The sequence below is a fragment of the Pinus tabuliformis genome, chromosome 3_2, assembly GCF_031772625.1.
Source record: "Pinus tabuliformis cultivar Carrire ecotype Pingquan chromosome 3_2, CPIR1, whole genome shotgun sequence".
Classification (NCBI taxonomy): Eukaryota; Viridiplantae; Streptophyta; class Pinopsida; order Pinales; family Pinaceae; genus Pinus; species Pinus tabuliformis.
This window is the reverse complement of record NC_142302.1, coordinates 1,246,733,885-1,246,753,134: the sequence shown is the minus strand read 5'-3', so window position 1 is coordinate 1,246,753,134 and position 19,250 is coordinate 1,246,733,885. Positions and strand designations below refer to the sequence as shown.

The 19,250-nt window shown below is 32.1% G+C and overlaps 1 protein-coding gene across 4 annotated transcripts; it reads right to left on the bottom strand.

The window, feature by feature from the left end:
• Positions 1 to 1,309: 1,309 nt before the first annotated feature.
• On the bottom strand, positions 1,310 to 6,959 carry LOC149185254 (two-component response regulator-like APRR2). Of its 4 annotated transcripts, none has more exons than XM_089417858.1 (11): positions 6,633 to 6,959; positions 5,281 to 5,360; positions 5,082 to 5,148; positions 4,919 to 4,965; positions 4,725 to 4,802; positions 3,635 to 4,462; positions 3,377 to 3,517; positions 2,653 to 2,979; positions 2,464 to 2,526; positions 2,240 to 2,377; positions 1,310 to 2,058 (listed from the first exon to the last, which is right to left on the bottom strand). In XM_089417858.1, exons 1-11 carry the CDS (start codon positions 6,748 to 6,750, stop codon positions 1,909 to 1,911), a joined length of 2,037 nt encoding a protein of 678 aa, XP_089273984.1. In that variant the 5' UTR covers positions 6,751 to 6,959; the 3' UTR covers positions 1,310 to 1,908. The 4 variants fall into 4 exon arrangements, with proteins under 4 accessions (XP_089273984.1, XP_089273985.1, XP_089273987.1 ...); XM_089417859.1 differs by having other exon boundaries at positions 2,240 to 2,374; XM_089417861.1 differs by having other exon boundaries at positions 4,295 to 4,462.
• Positions 6,960 to 19,250: the final 12,291 nt, after the last annotated feature.

The following is a 19,250-nucleotide window of genomic DNA, read 5'->3' as shown; positions in this document are numbered from 1 at the left end:
ATAACATGGTTGTTTTTGTGTAATTTCGACTAGTGTTTTTGGATGGTCTTTTAGAAGTTTAACTATTGTTTTAGATATCTATATAGTAGGAATACTAAGAATACTCAGACTTATATTGCTTTTTAAACAATATGAAAACATACGAATTTTGGATGGTTTATCATGCAGTTAGATGGCCAACAGACCTGGTTTCCTAGTGGGTGGGTTGAGGCCATCTAACAATTGTTGGATGTGTATGTATTCTTGTATGTTTTTTGATATGAAATAGAAGGGTCCTGCCAAGCTTACAAAAAAAAGAATTATAAAAATTATAATGTTTTTAACCTTCTTTTAATTTAAAAAAGTATAATCTAGTGAACAACTTGATCGTAATTTTAAAATGAAGATAGATAAATTAAATTGCTAATTAATGTCTATAGGCATCAAACACTTTTTTCATGATAAATTAAAAAAATCATAAAAACTAAATTATAACTTTATTTTAAATTAAGCCACTTCATATAACATTTATTCCTATGGCATTTTTTTTAGTTAATCAATTAATTAAAATAACAAATTTATTTGTGTATACTACTATAAATATTCTGGAATATTCTGTGGAGGTTAACTCCTTACCATCAATCTAATAATTATTGATAATTAAATCAAAGTTTTGGAAACTCTATTTCAAAATAAACAGGCGGCCTAATTAAGATTATGGAAACACTATTCCACTAGTGCCAGTATATAATTAAATGGGTTGTAAATACCAATAGATATCAATACATGATACACATCAAAACACTTTATGATACATCTCAGGTTAGTAAAATCAAAAGTCATAAAAATTAACTAAATTATAACTTTATTATTATTTATAAAAAGAATTAATATATAAGTTAAACATATATACATTTAAAAAATTATGTAACAATATTCTTAACTATGGACATTCATCCCATTTTATGATGGGATTTTAAATTTGTAAATAGACTTTGTTACAATATCATGGCTTATCAATACCATATGCCCAGAAAAATCATAACTTATATGACATTTTTTTTAATTAATCAATTTAACTTAAAAAACATAGTTATTTTGAAGATAAATCTCAACCTTTAACTTGTGAATACTGTTTAAAATATTCTAGAATATTCAATGGAAATTAAATCCTTATAATCTATTTAACAGTTATTGATAATTAAATTAAAATTATAAAATCCACATTCCAAAATAAATACACTTTGTTAACCTAATTAAATATTAAAGAAAAAATTAAATATCCATAATTAAATATTAGGAAAAAATTAAAAACGCTAAAACATGAGAATTGAGAATTAAAATTGGAGAAATAACTCCAAAGGTTGAATATTAATATTTTGGCCCTCCATTGCAAATCACTGAAATAGTGGGCTTTGTAGGCTTGCCCAGTATAAACTATTCAACGAAAGTTTGGAAAATAAAATTCAAAATTCAACACTTGAGAAATAGGCCATGCAAAAAGCACACTGGTTCAATGATCAATGCCAAGAAGCACACTCTTAACCAGGTAGCTCTAAACACCTCTATAGCCTAACATGATACTCTCAACCAGTGGCTTCAGAGGCCTCTAACATGATGTTGCAGGGAGTGCTTAGGCCGAGATCTTACAAATGTTTCCTTTGCAGAGCTTGTTTTTCCTTCACTTGATGCATTCCTCAATGACTGCCTTGATAAAAGGTTGGACCATGTAAGGTGCATATAATCTCTCTCAGCAAAAATTAGCACTTTTTGCAGAGAGGCAAGGAGAAATTCTGTAGCATTGAAATGCAGAAATGTACAAGCACGCAGCAAAGGATCAATTCTGATCTGACAGGGAAGACTTGTTATTGGTTATATTCCCATTTCATTCCAAACTGTTTGACTTTCCATCTGCATGCTAATGACTGCTTATGAAGCAGGGGGTGGAATTTTATTAATGCCTTGCCTCTGGAGCTCTGCCATAACACTCTCCATTGATGGAGGTTTAAGGCCCAGAGGAAGAGGTGTCCAAGGGTTATTTAAAGCCTCTTTAAAAGCTTCATCAATTACCTCCTTTGGCTGCACAGAATAGAAGATAAATCCATCAATTAATGAAATCAGTAAACTGCCATTTCTCCTTTTTAGAACACAACAGACTTAATCAGTAATCAATCTGAAAAAAAAATCAAGAGAAATGGTTAATGCAATGATACACAGAACATTGTTATGTCGTTAGAGACTAAGTGGCTAATAGGTTTACCGGGTGCTCGTTAATGGATTTTTCCCATAAAAGAGATTCATTAAGTGGATCAAGAGTTGCAGGATATTGGACAGAAACACCCTGTATTGTTGAATTTGGCTTTGGGGTTGATCTGTGACCATGATTTGAAGGTAGCTTCTGTTTCATACCAGGAAAGATTACTATCAACAGTGCATGCAAATAGTGCTAAAATTCCAAAATTACACACAAGTACAAGTACTTACCATCATGGGTTGGGGGTAGAATGGCATCCCAACTGTGGGGCAACCCCAAGCATCAGCATATACCTGCAAGAAGTCGTATCAGTTGCTATTTTGTATCAATACATAATTAATATGACAAAATATACCAGATTCAAACATGAAACGGAAGAAAAGAATAGAAAACAGCCTAGTTGAAAGTTGAAACTATACCCCTGGATGTTTCCAGAAAGAACCATCTTGTGCTTGCCATGTAGTAGGAGTCCCCACTTGAAGTTGCTGCCACATGTGACTACCTGACTGATCTATAGTGGGATGTCCCCAAACATGAAGAGGTGGGCCCACAGGAGTCCCATGTGGTGTAGAATGTAACTGAACTGGTGAATATGCAAGAATTGGTCCAGAAGCAGGATTCCCTGTACGACTCCAAGATTCATCTTGCTTAGTTCTAGTCCAGGCAGGGTCAAAATGCTGCCAATATCGCCTGCTTGCAAGTTCATCATCCCTTGGCAAAATGTGCCTTCTGTGAGAACGATATTTCTGCATATCATATCCTTGGTATGTCATCAAAATGAACCATTGCTCAACAGCATCCTCAAAGAATATGGCACTTATAATGGACAACTTTCTACTTTATAAGTAGAATATCAGAAACATTGAGGTTCCCTTTGTTGTATTGTTATTTATGCCAGTTGTATGGTTTTGTTGTTTACCAATCAAATCCATGGAGCAATAAAAAAATAATGTTTATAATATAATTTCCCCAACCTGCAGAACACCTTTTGCTTTTCATAGAGAGAAACGTATCATACAGCAAATTGCACATATAAACATTATGATATATTCTGGTAAAAAGGCAATTCAAGGAATCTGATCGTCAAAGGGTCCACTTCGAAAAATTTCTGAACATTTACTCCCTGCTAAAAGAATGACTAACCTGTAAGTGGCTAGCAACATTATGCCGAGTTAAGCCATCCACTTTCATAAGGTCCAAAATTCTTGAAGGGATTGCCTGATCAACTCCAAGTTGCTCCACTGCTTGCACAAAACGCCGATGCAGGTCCATTGTCCATTCTACCTACAGATAGAAACACATTTAGTCCACAGTGCACACGTCGTAGAAATGCCCTTCAATAATTGGCATATACAGTTCACATCGCGGTCTTACCTTAAACTTTTTCTTGCTATGCCTTACCTTAAACTTTTTCTTGCTAGAAGAAATATTCGACTTTTTGCAACCATGCTCTGCGCTATTCTTTTTTTCCTTGATATTTTCCGTACTGGAATCTACATTCTCTTCATTACAAACATAAGAAGACAATATAGCTTCTGTCTCAATATTCTCATCGTCACTCTTTGAACCTTCAGCAGAACCCACTTCCTCTTCTGTAATACCAGAAGCACTAACTACATGCACATCTGCAGTCTCCTGCCCGGAGTGTAAACTGGTACCCCTAGAAGTAATTCCATTCCCTAACTGGTCCCTTGTTAAATCAGCAGGTTCCACCCCAGATTGGGTACTAATTCTTGCTTTCAGTGATATTCTATACATGTCTTGACTTTCTTTCTTTACAGATGCTGGGCTATCGACTTGAGATGACCAGGTTGATGTTGCTTCAGCATCTAATCTCACTTCTCTTATAGTTTCATCCCCACAATTAGTGTCATGATGCGCTGGTCCAACCATTAAGTTTGTGGCATCGTCTAATCTAAGTGTTTTATCCTCCTCACAGGGAGATCTACCTCCTTGTTCTAGTTGAGGAGTAGATGGAGCTGGAAATTTCTCACTATTACAGGGTTCAATGCTTGACTCTTGTTTTATAGAATCTGTGCGAGTTGGCATGCAAGACTGTACCTTATGTAGAGCACCGGCCTCAACTTTGTTTCCAACAAATGAATCTCCATTTTGAGAGCTTTTACTCTTAACATTATCATGCTCGTGCCCCAGTTGAAGCATGGATACAATCGTTGCTTTAACTGGTTTAAGAGACTCTGAAAGCACAGTGCCACTCTCACTGAATGCCTGCACACATACTGCGATTATGACTTGGATCTTTCAAATTCTATGTCAGAAGAATAAAACAATTTTATATCCAAAGAGAAGGAGAGACCTAAGAAAGAAAAGATACTCACTTCCAAATCAATTTATTATTATATTAATAGGAAGTACCAATCCCTTTTCACTTACCCACTAATCATTAACATAAAAATTATGTACTAACGCCTCATATCTAATGGAAATAGCAGAGTCCATTTGTCGAAGTTATCAAGTAAAAAACACAAACCTTGTGAACCACATGTTGCCAAATATTTTTGAGCTTGTCCTCAGATATTGGTTTCTGTAGGAACTCTGATGCTCCCAGCTGAATGAAGTATTGAGTTCATTTAGCACACAGATTAAACTTAGCAGAGGCTGAAAGTGGAAAAACAAAAGCTAGTACCCAAGCAGGTACCATCTAAATAAAAGGAAGAAACTCACTGCTATGCACTTCATCGTTGTGCTCAGGCAGCTCCTGTTTGACATCACTGCATGACAATAAAAAAACAGCTCCAAAGCTAATGATGATGGACAGACAAAACATGAAAGACAGATTAAAAGGGGCATCCCTCTAATCCCATCAATTGATCCCTATAATACTTACTAACGGTTGGTATATTGCAGGCAGTCTGTAGGAACCTAAAACCGCCACAGCTGTTACCTGTGCTCACCTACAACCAAGAGGATTAGATCACAACCAGGCCTCAGAGCTCATAGAATATAGAGTATTGTTAGGAAACTAAGTAGTTGCTATTTAATGGACAGAAAGACTGTCATCAAAACAAAAGGCCCAATAAATCTACCTCAACCAAAGCAACATGGAATGAATTCGTCTCATTTGCAAGCACAGCCAATGCCTCTGTTTCGTTGGAGAAGGTGGAAACTGCCTCAGGCCATCACCAAAACTTGATCAACAACATCTCCACATGCATATGCAGAAAATTTCAAAGAACAAAAGGAGAACCCTAGTGAAGGAAAAAAGGAAGCAAGTACCAGGCTTATTATTTACACAGATCTGTAACTGTTTCAAAAGATAAAAATCCCAGCAAGAACCGATATTAGAGAACTACAAACCTCCTCCTACAGTATAAATATAATAGATCTTGGCCTATGAAGGAAGATTATGCGAAAAATGACAACAGTGGAATTGAATGAAAATACATAGAGAAAAAATGTGTTGTAGCAATGTTTATCCGTGGGTTACAAGCCTATACAGGCGTATCAAATTCCTGAAATATGAATCTCATTGTTTCCTGATTATCTTCTTTCTGTTTAGTGTGACATATTTGGGTTATAGAATGTGCCTAGATGTCACTGGCACGAACCCATATGAACTCAGTCTAATATATATTTAGTCTGTGACTGGGAAGCTCAGGGTTGCATATTTGGATTTCTAAAATTTGATATATAAGCTATCTGTGTGAATTCTAAATATGCATTCTTGAGTTTCTCAACAGTTAGAACTATAACAAACTCTGGTTTAAATGAATCTGATGAATCTGTACTAATGTTCATTTTCAATACGTCTAATGCATAATTATACACTCACAAAAGGAGTTGATGGATCAACCCATCAAGTTGTTTGGAACTTTTAACATATTGGTAGAATCAACTCCTCAACTTCAAACCCAACCTCCCCGCCTAGTAAAGAGTAGGACACTGACAATAAGTTTCAGATCCTGTTGTAGGACCTGTTCTATACTTGGAAATGAAATGGGTCCATGAGACTTTGAGATCATTAATTGCCATGGGCCAGCGACTGCCTAATAGCTTGTTGGTCCAACATAGCATTATCACATTATCAACTATGTTACTCTTCTATACTACCCAGCATAGCACTATCCAGCTTGTTACTCCCCAAGTTCTCTGCCATTGCAGAAAAGCATTCCATGCTCCAGTTTGGATAAAGTTAATCCAGAGATATAAGACCTCAAATGCAACACCATGTTGCAAAATCATTACAAAATTCTGGAGATCTCATGAAAATTGTTTGATCAGTAGAGTAACAATAAAAGAATTCCAAACCTCTGAATCCAGTTCCAGGATTGATATTTCCAAACAAGACCCCATGTTTAAGAAGTCCTGTACATAGAAACTCACTCCATTGTGCTTCTGCCAATGCTTACGTGTCATTAAGGATTTTAATCAAACTTACCAACGTATTCAAAGCCTTCCAGTCTGGACTTAGTTTCAGCAGCTGCCTCAGAGTCCTCATCCAACACCAGAACCCTGAGGCCTTTAGGAAAATCCTTCCACTCTGCAACACTTACCATGCTTAAACATTAAATTAAACCAGATGGGTTCTCATAAACATGCAAATATTTTTCATTCCCTCTCAGGCAGATGATGAGCACAGAAAGGCAAAGGCAATCTAGTGGTCTGTCGTGGCCAGCTGACACCCCATAAAACTGGTCTCAACTGCATACAAAATCCGCTCCAGTTAAATCCAACGAATCAATCAAAAGAAATGTAAAGTGCCCACAATGTCTGGCCTGTTCCGTGAATTTAAATGCCCACGCAGCTTGTGAATACATGTGATTCAATATACGGTAAAATAATACGATAATGCTGCCGTATAATACCTTCTACCACCCTGTACGCGTATAAAGTCACTTATTTGCTTCATGATACCTGATTTTAAATTTATTTATTTTTTATAAAAATGATAAAAATTAATTATTATTATTCAAATATTACAAGATTCTCCATTATGGAGATTTTACCATTAAGATTTATAAAATAGATATGGGTCAATATCATTAAATATTAATAGGAACCATATGATATATGTTCATATGATATTTTTTTAATTAATCAATTTAATTAAAAAGATAAAATATTTTTTATTTAAAGTTAATAAATATATTATTGTAATTATTAAATTAAAATTATCATAGATCCATCTTAAATCTAGATCTTTCAAGCTCCCAGAGGGATTGAATCTTTCAGGATTCAAACTTCTTTTTGAGTGCAAAGCATCTAGAAAGATTTGCACCTAGATAGATTTGATTCCTCTTACAACTTGTTAGATCCCTAGATTCTTAATAATATATTGTATATTATATAAATTTCACATTTTTATGAGTTTTCATTTTATTAGAGACCTTGATTTAATTTCAATGGAATATCGACTTATTATTTTTAATAGTAGTGAGGATAGGAGGTTTAGATATGTTTAATAAGTAATTGTAACCATTTTGCTTTTAGATTTAATTAAAAAATGTTATAAAATTAAATTAGAATAAAATATTTATAAAATATTTTGATTGTGAAATGAGTTATGGTTTTTGGGCTTGTGATATTGATAATCCATAGTATTTGTCAATAGTATTGTAGGAAAGCTTATTTACAAATTAATAATATTCATTGTAAAATAGGGGTGAATATTCATTATTAAAAATCTTATTGTATTATAAGTATTAAGTTTTTATGTGCTTATTAATTAAATTTAATAGTTTACATGATCATTATTTTAATTGATATGGTAAAATAGATCTTAATTTATAGCTACTATTTATATGTTACATATTTTAATGTGATATATTGTTCTTAATTTTATTAGAAGAAACAAAATTACAATATAACAAACAATTTTATTAGTTTTAACATTTTATTAATAATTGAGTCAACATTTAAATGTTCACACTCATTTATGAACACTACAACATTGTCATGGGCTCTATATTACTTACAAAATTGCCTTAGGCTCTATATTACTTTTAACCTTTTATTATTTTTTAATTGAGTTGACATGTAAATACTTACAAACATGTATACCAGCACATTACCCCATATTAATATGTGACATTATCTATATAATAATTGTGTGGCTAGGGATGAGATTTAATTTGATTATCAATAATTAAACTGTGAAAGTTTTTAGTATTCAGTGTGAATATTAATAGGTGAAAGTATTTATATAATAATTACGTGGTTGGGCGTGAGATTTAATCTGATTATCAATCTTTTTTAGGTTAACTGTAAGTATGGACAAATTAAAGGTAGTAGAAACATATTAAAGATTGAGATTCATTTCAAAATAGTGATGTGTTTTCTACTTTTTTAGTTATATTGAATTATTAAAAAAAAATGCCATATGAACAAGAATTATAGTTTTTTGGGCATGTAGTATTAGTAAAGAATCCCCATGGTAAATTGGATGTAAATCTCCATGGTTAAGAATCTTGTTATATATATATATATATATATATATATATATATCTCACCAGCTTCAAAGTGAAATTGGGCATTGCTCAATTCCCAAAACAATCTCGGACAAAAGAGTCTGTCACATTTTCCATACTAAGAGGGGTGAAGATGAAAAACACTTTCTCTTGGATTGCTCATTAGTTCTAATTTTCAAAATCTTTGCCACACCATCAACCTTCTTGACTTGTTAAGTCAACAAAACTGTGGTGATCTAGGAAACACTTCTCTCACTTCTTTTCAATTACAAAAATAAAATATTAAAAAATCTCAACTAATCTCTTACTTTTTTAAGGTCTGATAGACCATATTAGTCTTAGTGGACATTAACGATCATCATCATCATCAATAATAATAATTAATCCTACGTTATAATTTATTTAATTTTTATGTAAATTTTAATCTTCGCAGCATGAGATGTATTATAATATATATGTTTTGACAAATGTTTACCAATCATTTAATTTATATAGTTGCTCTAGTTATACCTTATTAATTGACATGATTTACATATAGTAATTATAAATAATAATAATAATAATAATGTAAAAAATGATTAATAATATAAATATTTAGAAAATATTGAAAAAATATTTATATGATAATAATGACAATGAAGATTAATTTTAATTAAAATGGAACATGATTTATTAAAATTCAAGAAACTTAGAGATTATTCTATTCTTTTTAGAATTTCATTTATGGGTTCGAAAAATATTTAAAAACTCATTCTAAGGTAACTATAGGTTTGTTCAGTTAAAAGGTCAAGAAGGTTGGTAGTATGAAAAATACTTTGAAATTTATATTTAATTTGAATACAAGATGGACAATTTAAGAGAAATTGTTTTTCATTTTCAACTCTCTTAGTGTCACAAAATTGAGAGACTCCTTCATCCCGTGATATTTTGGGAATTGAGCAACATGCATTTTCACTACGGAACTCATTTGAGTGGGTCACCTCATAATATCTTACTTTCCTTTTCCCCTCTAATTCTTATCACTCCACAATTTTTCATTAAATACATTTTGATGTAATAATATTTGTAATATTATCTTTATTTGACAAAATGATCTCCTCCTTTATCCTCCAATGATCTAACCAAGACTGGGCATCCTTAAGCCATTAGTATTTGACTTGAAAGTAGCTTTGAGTAGAGTTGGAAGCTTTTAGCAAACCTCTTAGTCTTTCATGTTGTTTTCATTATATATAAGATACCTAGTAATACCCATGTTTTCAATGGGGCAAAAACTACTTCAATAAAAAAGATAAGATAGAGAAAGACTTAACTATCATGTAAGAATGGTAGCTAAAACTAATTAGTAAAAAATTGTGAAAAGCTTTAGTATTCACCATATATTGAATATTATTAATATATATTATCCTATGATGATGATTAGCATCCATTAATATCAATACCTTAAGAAAGTAAGAGAATAATTGAGATTCTTTAACATTTTATTACTATATTCTAAAAAGAGAAAAAGAAGCATTCCCAAATTACCATAATTATGTTTACTTAAAAAATAAAAAATAAAAATAGTATAAAAATAATGATTAATAATTTTACTAAATATACCATATACAATATTTCACTAATATTAATTAAAATTAATGAATTCTCTATATTATATATAGATTGATTTTTTAATTTTATTATAAAATATTAAAAAAATCAAAATTATTATAATATAATATATCTTTTTATATACATATTTTTAGTATTAAACAATATTCTTATTTTTCATTTATAATTATTAAAGTATATATTATTATTACAAAATTGTCTTTTCTCAGGTATATACTATTATTACAAAATTATCCTTTTTTCTCTTCATCTTTGGATTTTATGTGAATAAATAATAATTATTATTCTTCCATTTTAAAAGAAAGAAATGGGTCCCAATAGATTCAATTTTATCTAAGTATATGCCACACATTTTATGAAGGTTATAATTTTTTTTTATCACCTGCAGTACCACCTTCCTAACACAATACCCATTTGTGCTAAGATCATATTATTATATCATCAATCTTTATGTAAAAATATTATATTTATTTTTATCACTTGCAGTACTATTTCTAAAGACAAGATCCAAATGGTAATATGGAAATGATGGATGGGACTTTGGTTTATATAAATATAGAGTGGGGTTTAAATATTAAATTTTTCAATTTACTGATTAAACTTAAATACAAATTTTAAATATAATGATTATAAATATAGATTATTATTTTAATTTATATGGTTAAATGAATATTTATTTATTTTTCAATGAGGGTGTTAAAGAGTTGGTTTTCTCTAAACTTTGATCTAATCTCAGTTCACACTAAAAGGGGTTGTTGCTCCCACTATACTTGAGGCATTGCATGAACCGACGCAAGGTTAAACACCATTTGAATATTGTAGGGGGCATAGGGAGATACAAGAAGACTCAATAAGAAAATTCAGTCTGATTTAGAAAAAATTGATAGTATAGGCTGCAATATGACCATTATAACTAGGAGATCAACCAACATCTCCTTCTCCTTGAGGATCAATATGACCATTATAAGTGGAGATCAATCAACATCTCCTTCTCTTTGGATGAGGATCGTGACTAGCCATAAGTGATGTCTGGAGATTCTTCCCAATAATTATTATGAATCATTCATTTTTTCTTGCAACACTAATAACTCTTTTTTGTTGTTCTCATGTGAATTTATATCAAAGTATGGTACTGCTATTTTTATAAATTTTAATTTACAAAATGCTTTATTTTTTAATTATATATTTTTAATTAAATTTATTAAATTTTTGTATATTTATTAATTATATGTTCATAAATATAAATATAAATATAAATTTTTTAAGTTTATTTTGACGTTATAGGCTTATTCTAAACATTTTAAGATTGTTTTTTTATTTTTATTAATAAAATCAAAACTATAATATAATAATTAAATTAAATAATTTTATTTTTATTTTCGATTAATAAAATTTAAAGTTCAATTGTAAGTCCATTATATAAAATCGTATTATTGCAAGGTTTGAAAAGTAGCGTGCACTTTTTATAAAACGAAAGTAAATTTAGTCTTCTTAAAAGAACATCATGATAGATCACCAGAAGACAAACATGTCAGACAAATCAGTAAAGTCGTAAAGGGTTTATATAATACTGGAAATAGGAAAAGGACCTTTTTAAATGTTAATTTAATTAATTTTTTAGCGTTTATTACTGGAAATAGTAAAAGAACCTTTTTAAATCTTAATTTAATTATTTTTTTATTAAGAAGGAAATATAGATTATAACTTTTCATTATTTAAAAATAAACATCCAACTTAGGAAAAAGTGTTAAATCTTTTTATGTTCGTAATGTTTGAGTGTGGGAATTATGAATATCTTTTGAGAATTATATAGATCTTTTTATGCGCTAAATGAACCTTTTGTTATTTATTTTTTAATAGGTTAGACTTTTATATCTATATATATATATAATTTTTATTAGATATATTTTATATATTTTTTAAATATATATTAATATTTTAATTTATGAGGAAGAATTATATTTTTAAAAATAGTGCTGAAGAAATTCTATATAGAAGGTTTCAAAAAAGGAATATAATTTTAATTGGGCCTACGATAGATATTTGGAAGTTTGAGTCTTTTTTGATAGAACCAAAAGTCATGTCAAGTTGTATGTAGAGTGGTAATTGTATTTCATCTAAATAATCATCACACTTTCTTTTTTAGACTGGGGTTGATGTTTGAAACTAATAATAAAGCAAAATTAAGTGGGTTTTGGCTTGTCCTTGATTTTGCAATGTCCAGGTAGGGGAAGTGCTTACAAATATTTGGCAGTTCTCGAGTGGTTATTGATTGGCTCTTAGGGATCGGTACAATACACAACTTGGCCCTAAATCCTTGGCAACAAAGAATTCGTCAATTACATGAATTTTTTGAGGAGTTGGATGTGATACCCAGGTGTGATTTCTTTTGAAAATATTATTAACTATATTTATTGTAAATATGGTGGAAATGTTGGTTATGGGCTAAGACTGAAGTTGAATGGTGTAAATATTAATATATTGTTATGAATAAAATATTATTTCACTTATTTGTTTATCTGGAAAATACAAGAGGAGCCACCGTGTGAGTAGTTAGGCTCCCAACTATTAGGGAAAAGTTAGAATCAATTATGGTCCAGGAAAAGACAAAGACACAAAAAGAGAAAAATCCTCCAACCTGAGGGATGATTTTCCCCTAAGAGGAGAATGATCATGACTAGAGAGAAATGTCATGAGTGGAATATGTTTTCAAAAACAAGATTGTGGGAGAGAAAGGAAATCTAGAAAGAAAATTGATGTACCAATGGGAGATAAAGACTGGACCTGCATAGAAAATGAATTCAACCACTCAAGGTAGGATGTTGTTAGGGATGAGGAGGTGAAATTGTGAAAATTATTGATTTTTTTCCTAACAAAAAAGGAGCTAGAGCTCGGGGTGGGGGGGGGGGGGGGGGGGGGGGGGATTGTTGAGACAACAATTCTTTGTTTAGTAGGAGAATGGAAGGTCCTTTTGAATATTTTAAAATTCAGATAGGTAATTGGGTTATTGTTATATTGATATTGAATATGCCAAGGTTCATTGTGTTTCTAAGTAGGAGATAGAAGTAATTGCAAATATCTACACATGTAATCCTGTGGTTATTCAAAGAAAAATGTTAATTTTGTCACAATTAATTACGAATAAATGACTTTGTATGATAAATTATGAGTAACTTTGTGGTTGTTACATGTATGCTTTCATGGGAAGATTGTGTGTGTATGTGTTCATGTAAATGAATAAGATGTATATATGGCAGGGTTAACATGGTTAGGGCTAACTACTCAGGTTACCCTCAATTATCATGCAGTTCCAGTCAAGGGACAAGTCTTTTAGAAAGCTTAGAAGTCCTTAAACTCCGAAACTAGGAGTTTGGGACTCTACATTTTGTGCTTATCACTATTGATGGGTCCCTCCTATGACAACAATTTTGTTGTTAAAACATCCAATTTTAGCTTAAAAACCTTATCATTCCTTACTCCTTACTTGTCCTACTTATTCTAGTGCATGTATGTTTGCATTTATTTTCAAACCTTATCTTTTCCATTTATGAATAAATAACTAAAGGATTTGATTAATAACCTATGGGTGTGTATGGTTTGCATAAGATCATAGTGTGTGTGTGTGTGTGTGTGTGTGTGTGTATATATATATATATCAAGTGTGATTTAAATCAAATGGCTTAGGATACCCACTCTGAATGAAATTGCTTTAACTATAGGACTATATATATCACATGTCTAGGTTGCATTGACAAGGTGTCATTCAAATATTCTTATGGATTGTCATTTTGATGAATCTATTTTACATTATAAGAATGTCTAGAGATTGAAGCTTATTCGTGAAATACTACAGTTAGTTACCCATTGGCATGCCAACAAGATTCTACTTGCAAGACTTCTTGTTAGGCCCCTATACTACTAGTGTAACCCCTTATTGTTATTAGTATAACCCACTTATTATATTGATGTACCCATGTAGTGCCCATATTGTTACTATTGTGCCCCATAGAAGCCCACTATTGTTATTATTGTGCCCTTACATTATTATTGTTATGTCGGCTCTGATTATGTTATAACCCCTTAGACTCCTATATATAGAAAGGAGGTCTTTTCATTTGTATCATCCAAGAATTGTTCATTTATGTAATGTAAAGGAGGTTGCCCCCTCGAAGAGGCTGAATTCTAAGGCGTTGATCTATCTTTTCTATATTTTCTTGAGCTGGTTTCATAACATTTGGTATCAGAGCTTTGGATTCTAGGGTTTCGCTGCTCCAAACAGGTCATCGTGGCATTGTCGCTATAACTTGTTTTCTGTGACGTTTCAGAAGTAAAAAAAAAAACCCATTTGAGAAGAAATTGCGCTGAACCTTGGCTCCGAATTTCAGAGCTTTTCGCACGATATTTGCAGAGATATGATCTGAGGAAGTTGGTCTTTTTGCAGACTCCTGAATTACATTCAAAACAGGTGACCTGGGGAAAATCGTCATAACTTTCTCTCTGAGCATCGGATTGAAATTTCGTAAGAAGGTACAGAAAGAGGACGGACTGTAGTTTTCTTTTATATATTTTTCAGAGTTAAAGGTCGAAAAATTGACACGTGGCACTTCATGCAAGTTTGGTCTTCTGGAAAGGTCTATAATCAGGTCATCTTGGGAGATTGTGCATAACTCTTTTTTGGAGAATCCAATTTGGATCAGACTGGTGGCATTGGAAAGAGGACACAGAGGGCTACTACAGGTAGGAATTTAAGAACTTAAATATCCGCAAGTACAGAGTTACAGCCGTTTCAAGTTTGAGGTCCTAAAATCAAGAAAAAGCAAGATGAGGAAGTTTGATGGCAAGGATCCGGTAAATTTGATACTTCAGATGGAGCAATATTTTGATCTACATGGTGTACCACTATTACAAAAGGTATGTATTGCATCTTCATATTTAGAACCGGATCAATTTTTATGGTATAAAGGGCTTTGTTCTCGTAAAAAACTTGTTACGTGGTCAATTCTCACGGAGGAAATGATAGCACATTATGAGGATACAAAGAGCAACACCACAACAATTGGAAAGAGTAAAAGGGCTTTGTGACATATTTGAAAGTAAAATTATGGCAACAAGGGAGTCTACCCCTCACAACTATAAAGATGGACGTGTTGTTCCTCCTAGCCTTCCACAACCTACAAGGGTTACACCACAACAATTGGAAGAAAAAAGAGAAAAAGGGCTTTGTTACAATTGTGATAGCAAATGCACTAAAGTTCATAAGTGTGCTGAGAAGAAAATATTTTACATATAGTACGAAGAGGAGGAAGAAAAGGATCAAGAAACATCAAAAGAAGAGGATATATGCCAGGACCCGACCCCAAAGAAAGAAGAAATGAATCAGACCATATCTTGTAAAGCATTGGCAAGAATTACCACTCCTCAAACTCTCAAGATAGAAGGACATAGCAAGAAGAAAAAGGTGCAAGAAGTGAAAGATCACATCGAGAAAGAAGAAATGAATCCAACCATATCTTGTAATTCAATGGACGAAATTATCACTCCTCAAACTATCAAGATAGAAGGACACATCAAGAAGAAAAATGTTCAAGAAGTGAAAGATCACATCGAGCATCAAGAAATGAATCCAACCATATCTTGTAAAGGACTGGAATAAATTACCACTCCTCAAAAGATAGAAGGACATATCAAGAAGAAAAAGGTTCAAGCAGAGAAAGATCACATCAAGCATCAACAGCAAGTTCTCCAACTTTTAAAGGATAACGCCACTTCGGTGCAAAATCAAACGAAACAACAGGTAGATCAACATCGTAGTGAAAAATGTTTTGATGTAGGTGATTGGGTATTTTTACTGCTACATCTCAAGCAAGCTATTTATGAGAAGGAAATGTTGGCAATACTACATGCACTTAAAAAATGGCGACCTTACCGAACGGGAAGACTCTTCAAGGATGAGGATGTGGAAGCATTGTTTTGTGCTATTTATATTATCCAACCAGATTGGATAAGCAAAGCAAGGGATGAATGGAAGAAGGACGAAGAAGTATGGCCACTTATTCAAAAGTTGCAAAAGATCCCAATTCAAGCAATATTGCCAGAAATTGAAGAGGAAGGAAAAATCATATTGGAACCTGGAGCAGTCACAGAAACAAGAACCCGACAGCTACAAAATCGATCAATTTCAGAGTATCTCATCAAGTGGAAGAACTTACCTGCTGAATATTCCACATGGGAGGACAAGAATTTTATACAGAAGCATCAAGAACTACTCAAGCGTTGAGGACAACGCTTTTTGAAGGAGAGGGGCATGTTAGGCCCCTATACTACTAGTGTAACCCCTTATTGTTATTAGTATAACCCACTTATTATATTGATGTACCCATGTAGTGCCCATATTGTTACTATTGTGCCCCATAGAAGCCCACTATTGTTATTATTGTGCCCTTACATTATTATTGTTATGTCGGCTTTGATTATGTTATAACCCCTTAGACTCCTATATATAGAAAGGAGGTCTTTTCATTTGTATCATCCAAGAATTGTTCATTTATGTAATGTAAAGGAGGTTGCCCCCTCGAAGAGGCTGAATTCTAAGGCGTTGATCTATCTTTTCTATATTTTCTTGAGCTGGTTTCATAACACTTCTTGATAAGGACCATGGATCTTGATTATGGATTAGTTTTTGATTAAGCATATTCAAGTGCAAGCGAGCCTACAGTTCAATGAAAAGTGCAAGGTACAAAGGAATTTTTAGTTCAAAGGAGATCTTATTGGTTGGTCTATGAGGATTTCGGGTTGATAACAATATTACTAGCTCTCACGAAGGCTCCTTGAATGAATTTGGTAAAAGAAGTTACTTTGTGTTGTTTAAAGTATTTTGGGATCCCGACAAGTAGCACTGATTTTAGGTTGTTATAACTAAGGAAGTAAATCTTGTTACGATCGAGATACTAATTCTCAGTCGATCATATGTTGCAGTGAGTAGCGTGTTATATTTAGAATCCAAAGGCTCATTAACCCAATCACGGTTGGGTCTCTCAATGATATAATTAGTTTGAATCCACTGAATCATGTTCAATAACTTAGTTTGACTGTAACTATTTACTCAATTTGTCCTTAGTCAGTTAGCCAAGATGAGACCAAACATCTGACATGCTTATTTTAGCTTCTTAAAAACTATATATAAGTAAAAGAGCACCCCGAACATAAATAACCATTGTTATTATCATTTTTATAATCTCTAAAATCAATATGAAGTTGTTCTGTTCAAGGTGATCAGCAGAGTTCCACTTCCATATTTATGTTGTTCTCTGATATGTTTTGTTAATTGTTCATTCCTGTTGTTTTGTACTGAGTAGTTAGAGACCCAGGGTACTAACCGAGCCTTGGGTTAGGCCATCTCAAGGTACGGTTACGTATCATACCCTTTGTGTTTGTCTTATTTGGTTAGTTGGTTTTTTTTTCACTAAGTTGGTTTGCTGTATTCGCTTAATTGGTTTGTCATATTTGTGCAATTTCTCCAATTACATGGTGATCATTTCAATAGTTTAAACAATAACTGATAATCCTCTTGTCTGTAGTTTTTACGAATATCATTATTGAGCTTACTTTCTAAGGATTGAAGAGCCACTAAGCTCGAGGTTAAAAAGTAGGATCCTTTGAATGAAACAACCAACTTTCATGCACTTAGAATAGATCATTGAATAAGTATTTTTTTATGTATATACTATAATTAACGCCTCATAAGTCTACCGAACCAATTGACAATTAAAATTCAATGTTTGATTCATTATATTTAAAGAAAAATAAAAACACTCGATAACTATCCATAACTATTATATTAGATATGTACTAGTATAAATATACATTTAATTAGTTGGGAGAAAAAAGACTTTTAAAAGACAAATCTTGAACGAACTTGTATAGAGAATAAAAGGAAAAGGTTGAAACCTAAATACATTAAGTGGTACAATAATAAATAACTAATAGTTGAAAGAGAATACAGTGTTATGAATACTAAAATTATAACTCTACAGAAACATGTATAGCATTGTTAAAATTTAGTTTATATTTTACATAAAAGTATTCTAAAGAAAACTTCATAATTCCAAATGAGAATATAAACCCGTAGGATACTAGTATAAATATATGATAATTATAGGGATGGTATCAAAATATGTCTAACCGTAACATGATTTAATATTTACAGTTGATGGCCAAGACAAGATGGTACAATTGATTAAGAGCGATTTAGTAATGTGGAGGTAACATAGATCTGGACTAAATCCCAGACTAGTTAAACAAAATATTCACTTGCATGTTCTATGCATGTATATGAATAAGGGAAGTCTCAGTCAAGACCAAGCCTAATATTCTTATTTCATCTATTTTGAATTAAGAACCTGTAATAGACAACCATGGAGAAGGAAAGCATAAATCTCAGAGTACACTACTTAGAAAACAAAACGCTAAAGCTCGTCTTAGGAAAAAGCTCCAGTTGGGTCCAATACTAACCTGCAAATAATAACAAGAGTAGAACATGTTAATTGTGAAGGAATAAGGAAGTAAAATGAACAAAGGATTTAGTAAAAACTAAAATAGGAGGTTAAACCCACAAAAATTACTTGAGGAAAGTAGAAAAAGGTCTAGTACTTCGACACTGTGATAGAGGTTAAATTATCAGTTCGACAAAGATTGAAATTGAGGAAAGAAAGGAGAAGTAATAAAATAATCTCAATAAGAAGCAAAATTTATACACACCTAATGAAACTTGAAATATAGCGACCACCCCAAGAATAAATCCACCTCAAAGACTCAGAATTGCACCCCTAGGGAGAGTGATACATAGGTTCAGGACCAGAAATTCACGAACTATGAAAAGAAAAAAAAAAAAAATTAGAAAATGTAGAGGTTCAAGAGGGAAATGACTATCACAGAATGGGAAAACAGAAAAACTTATTAAAACAAGATTTGCAAATGAAATA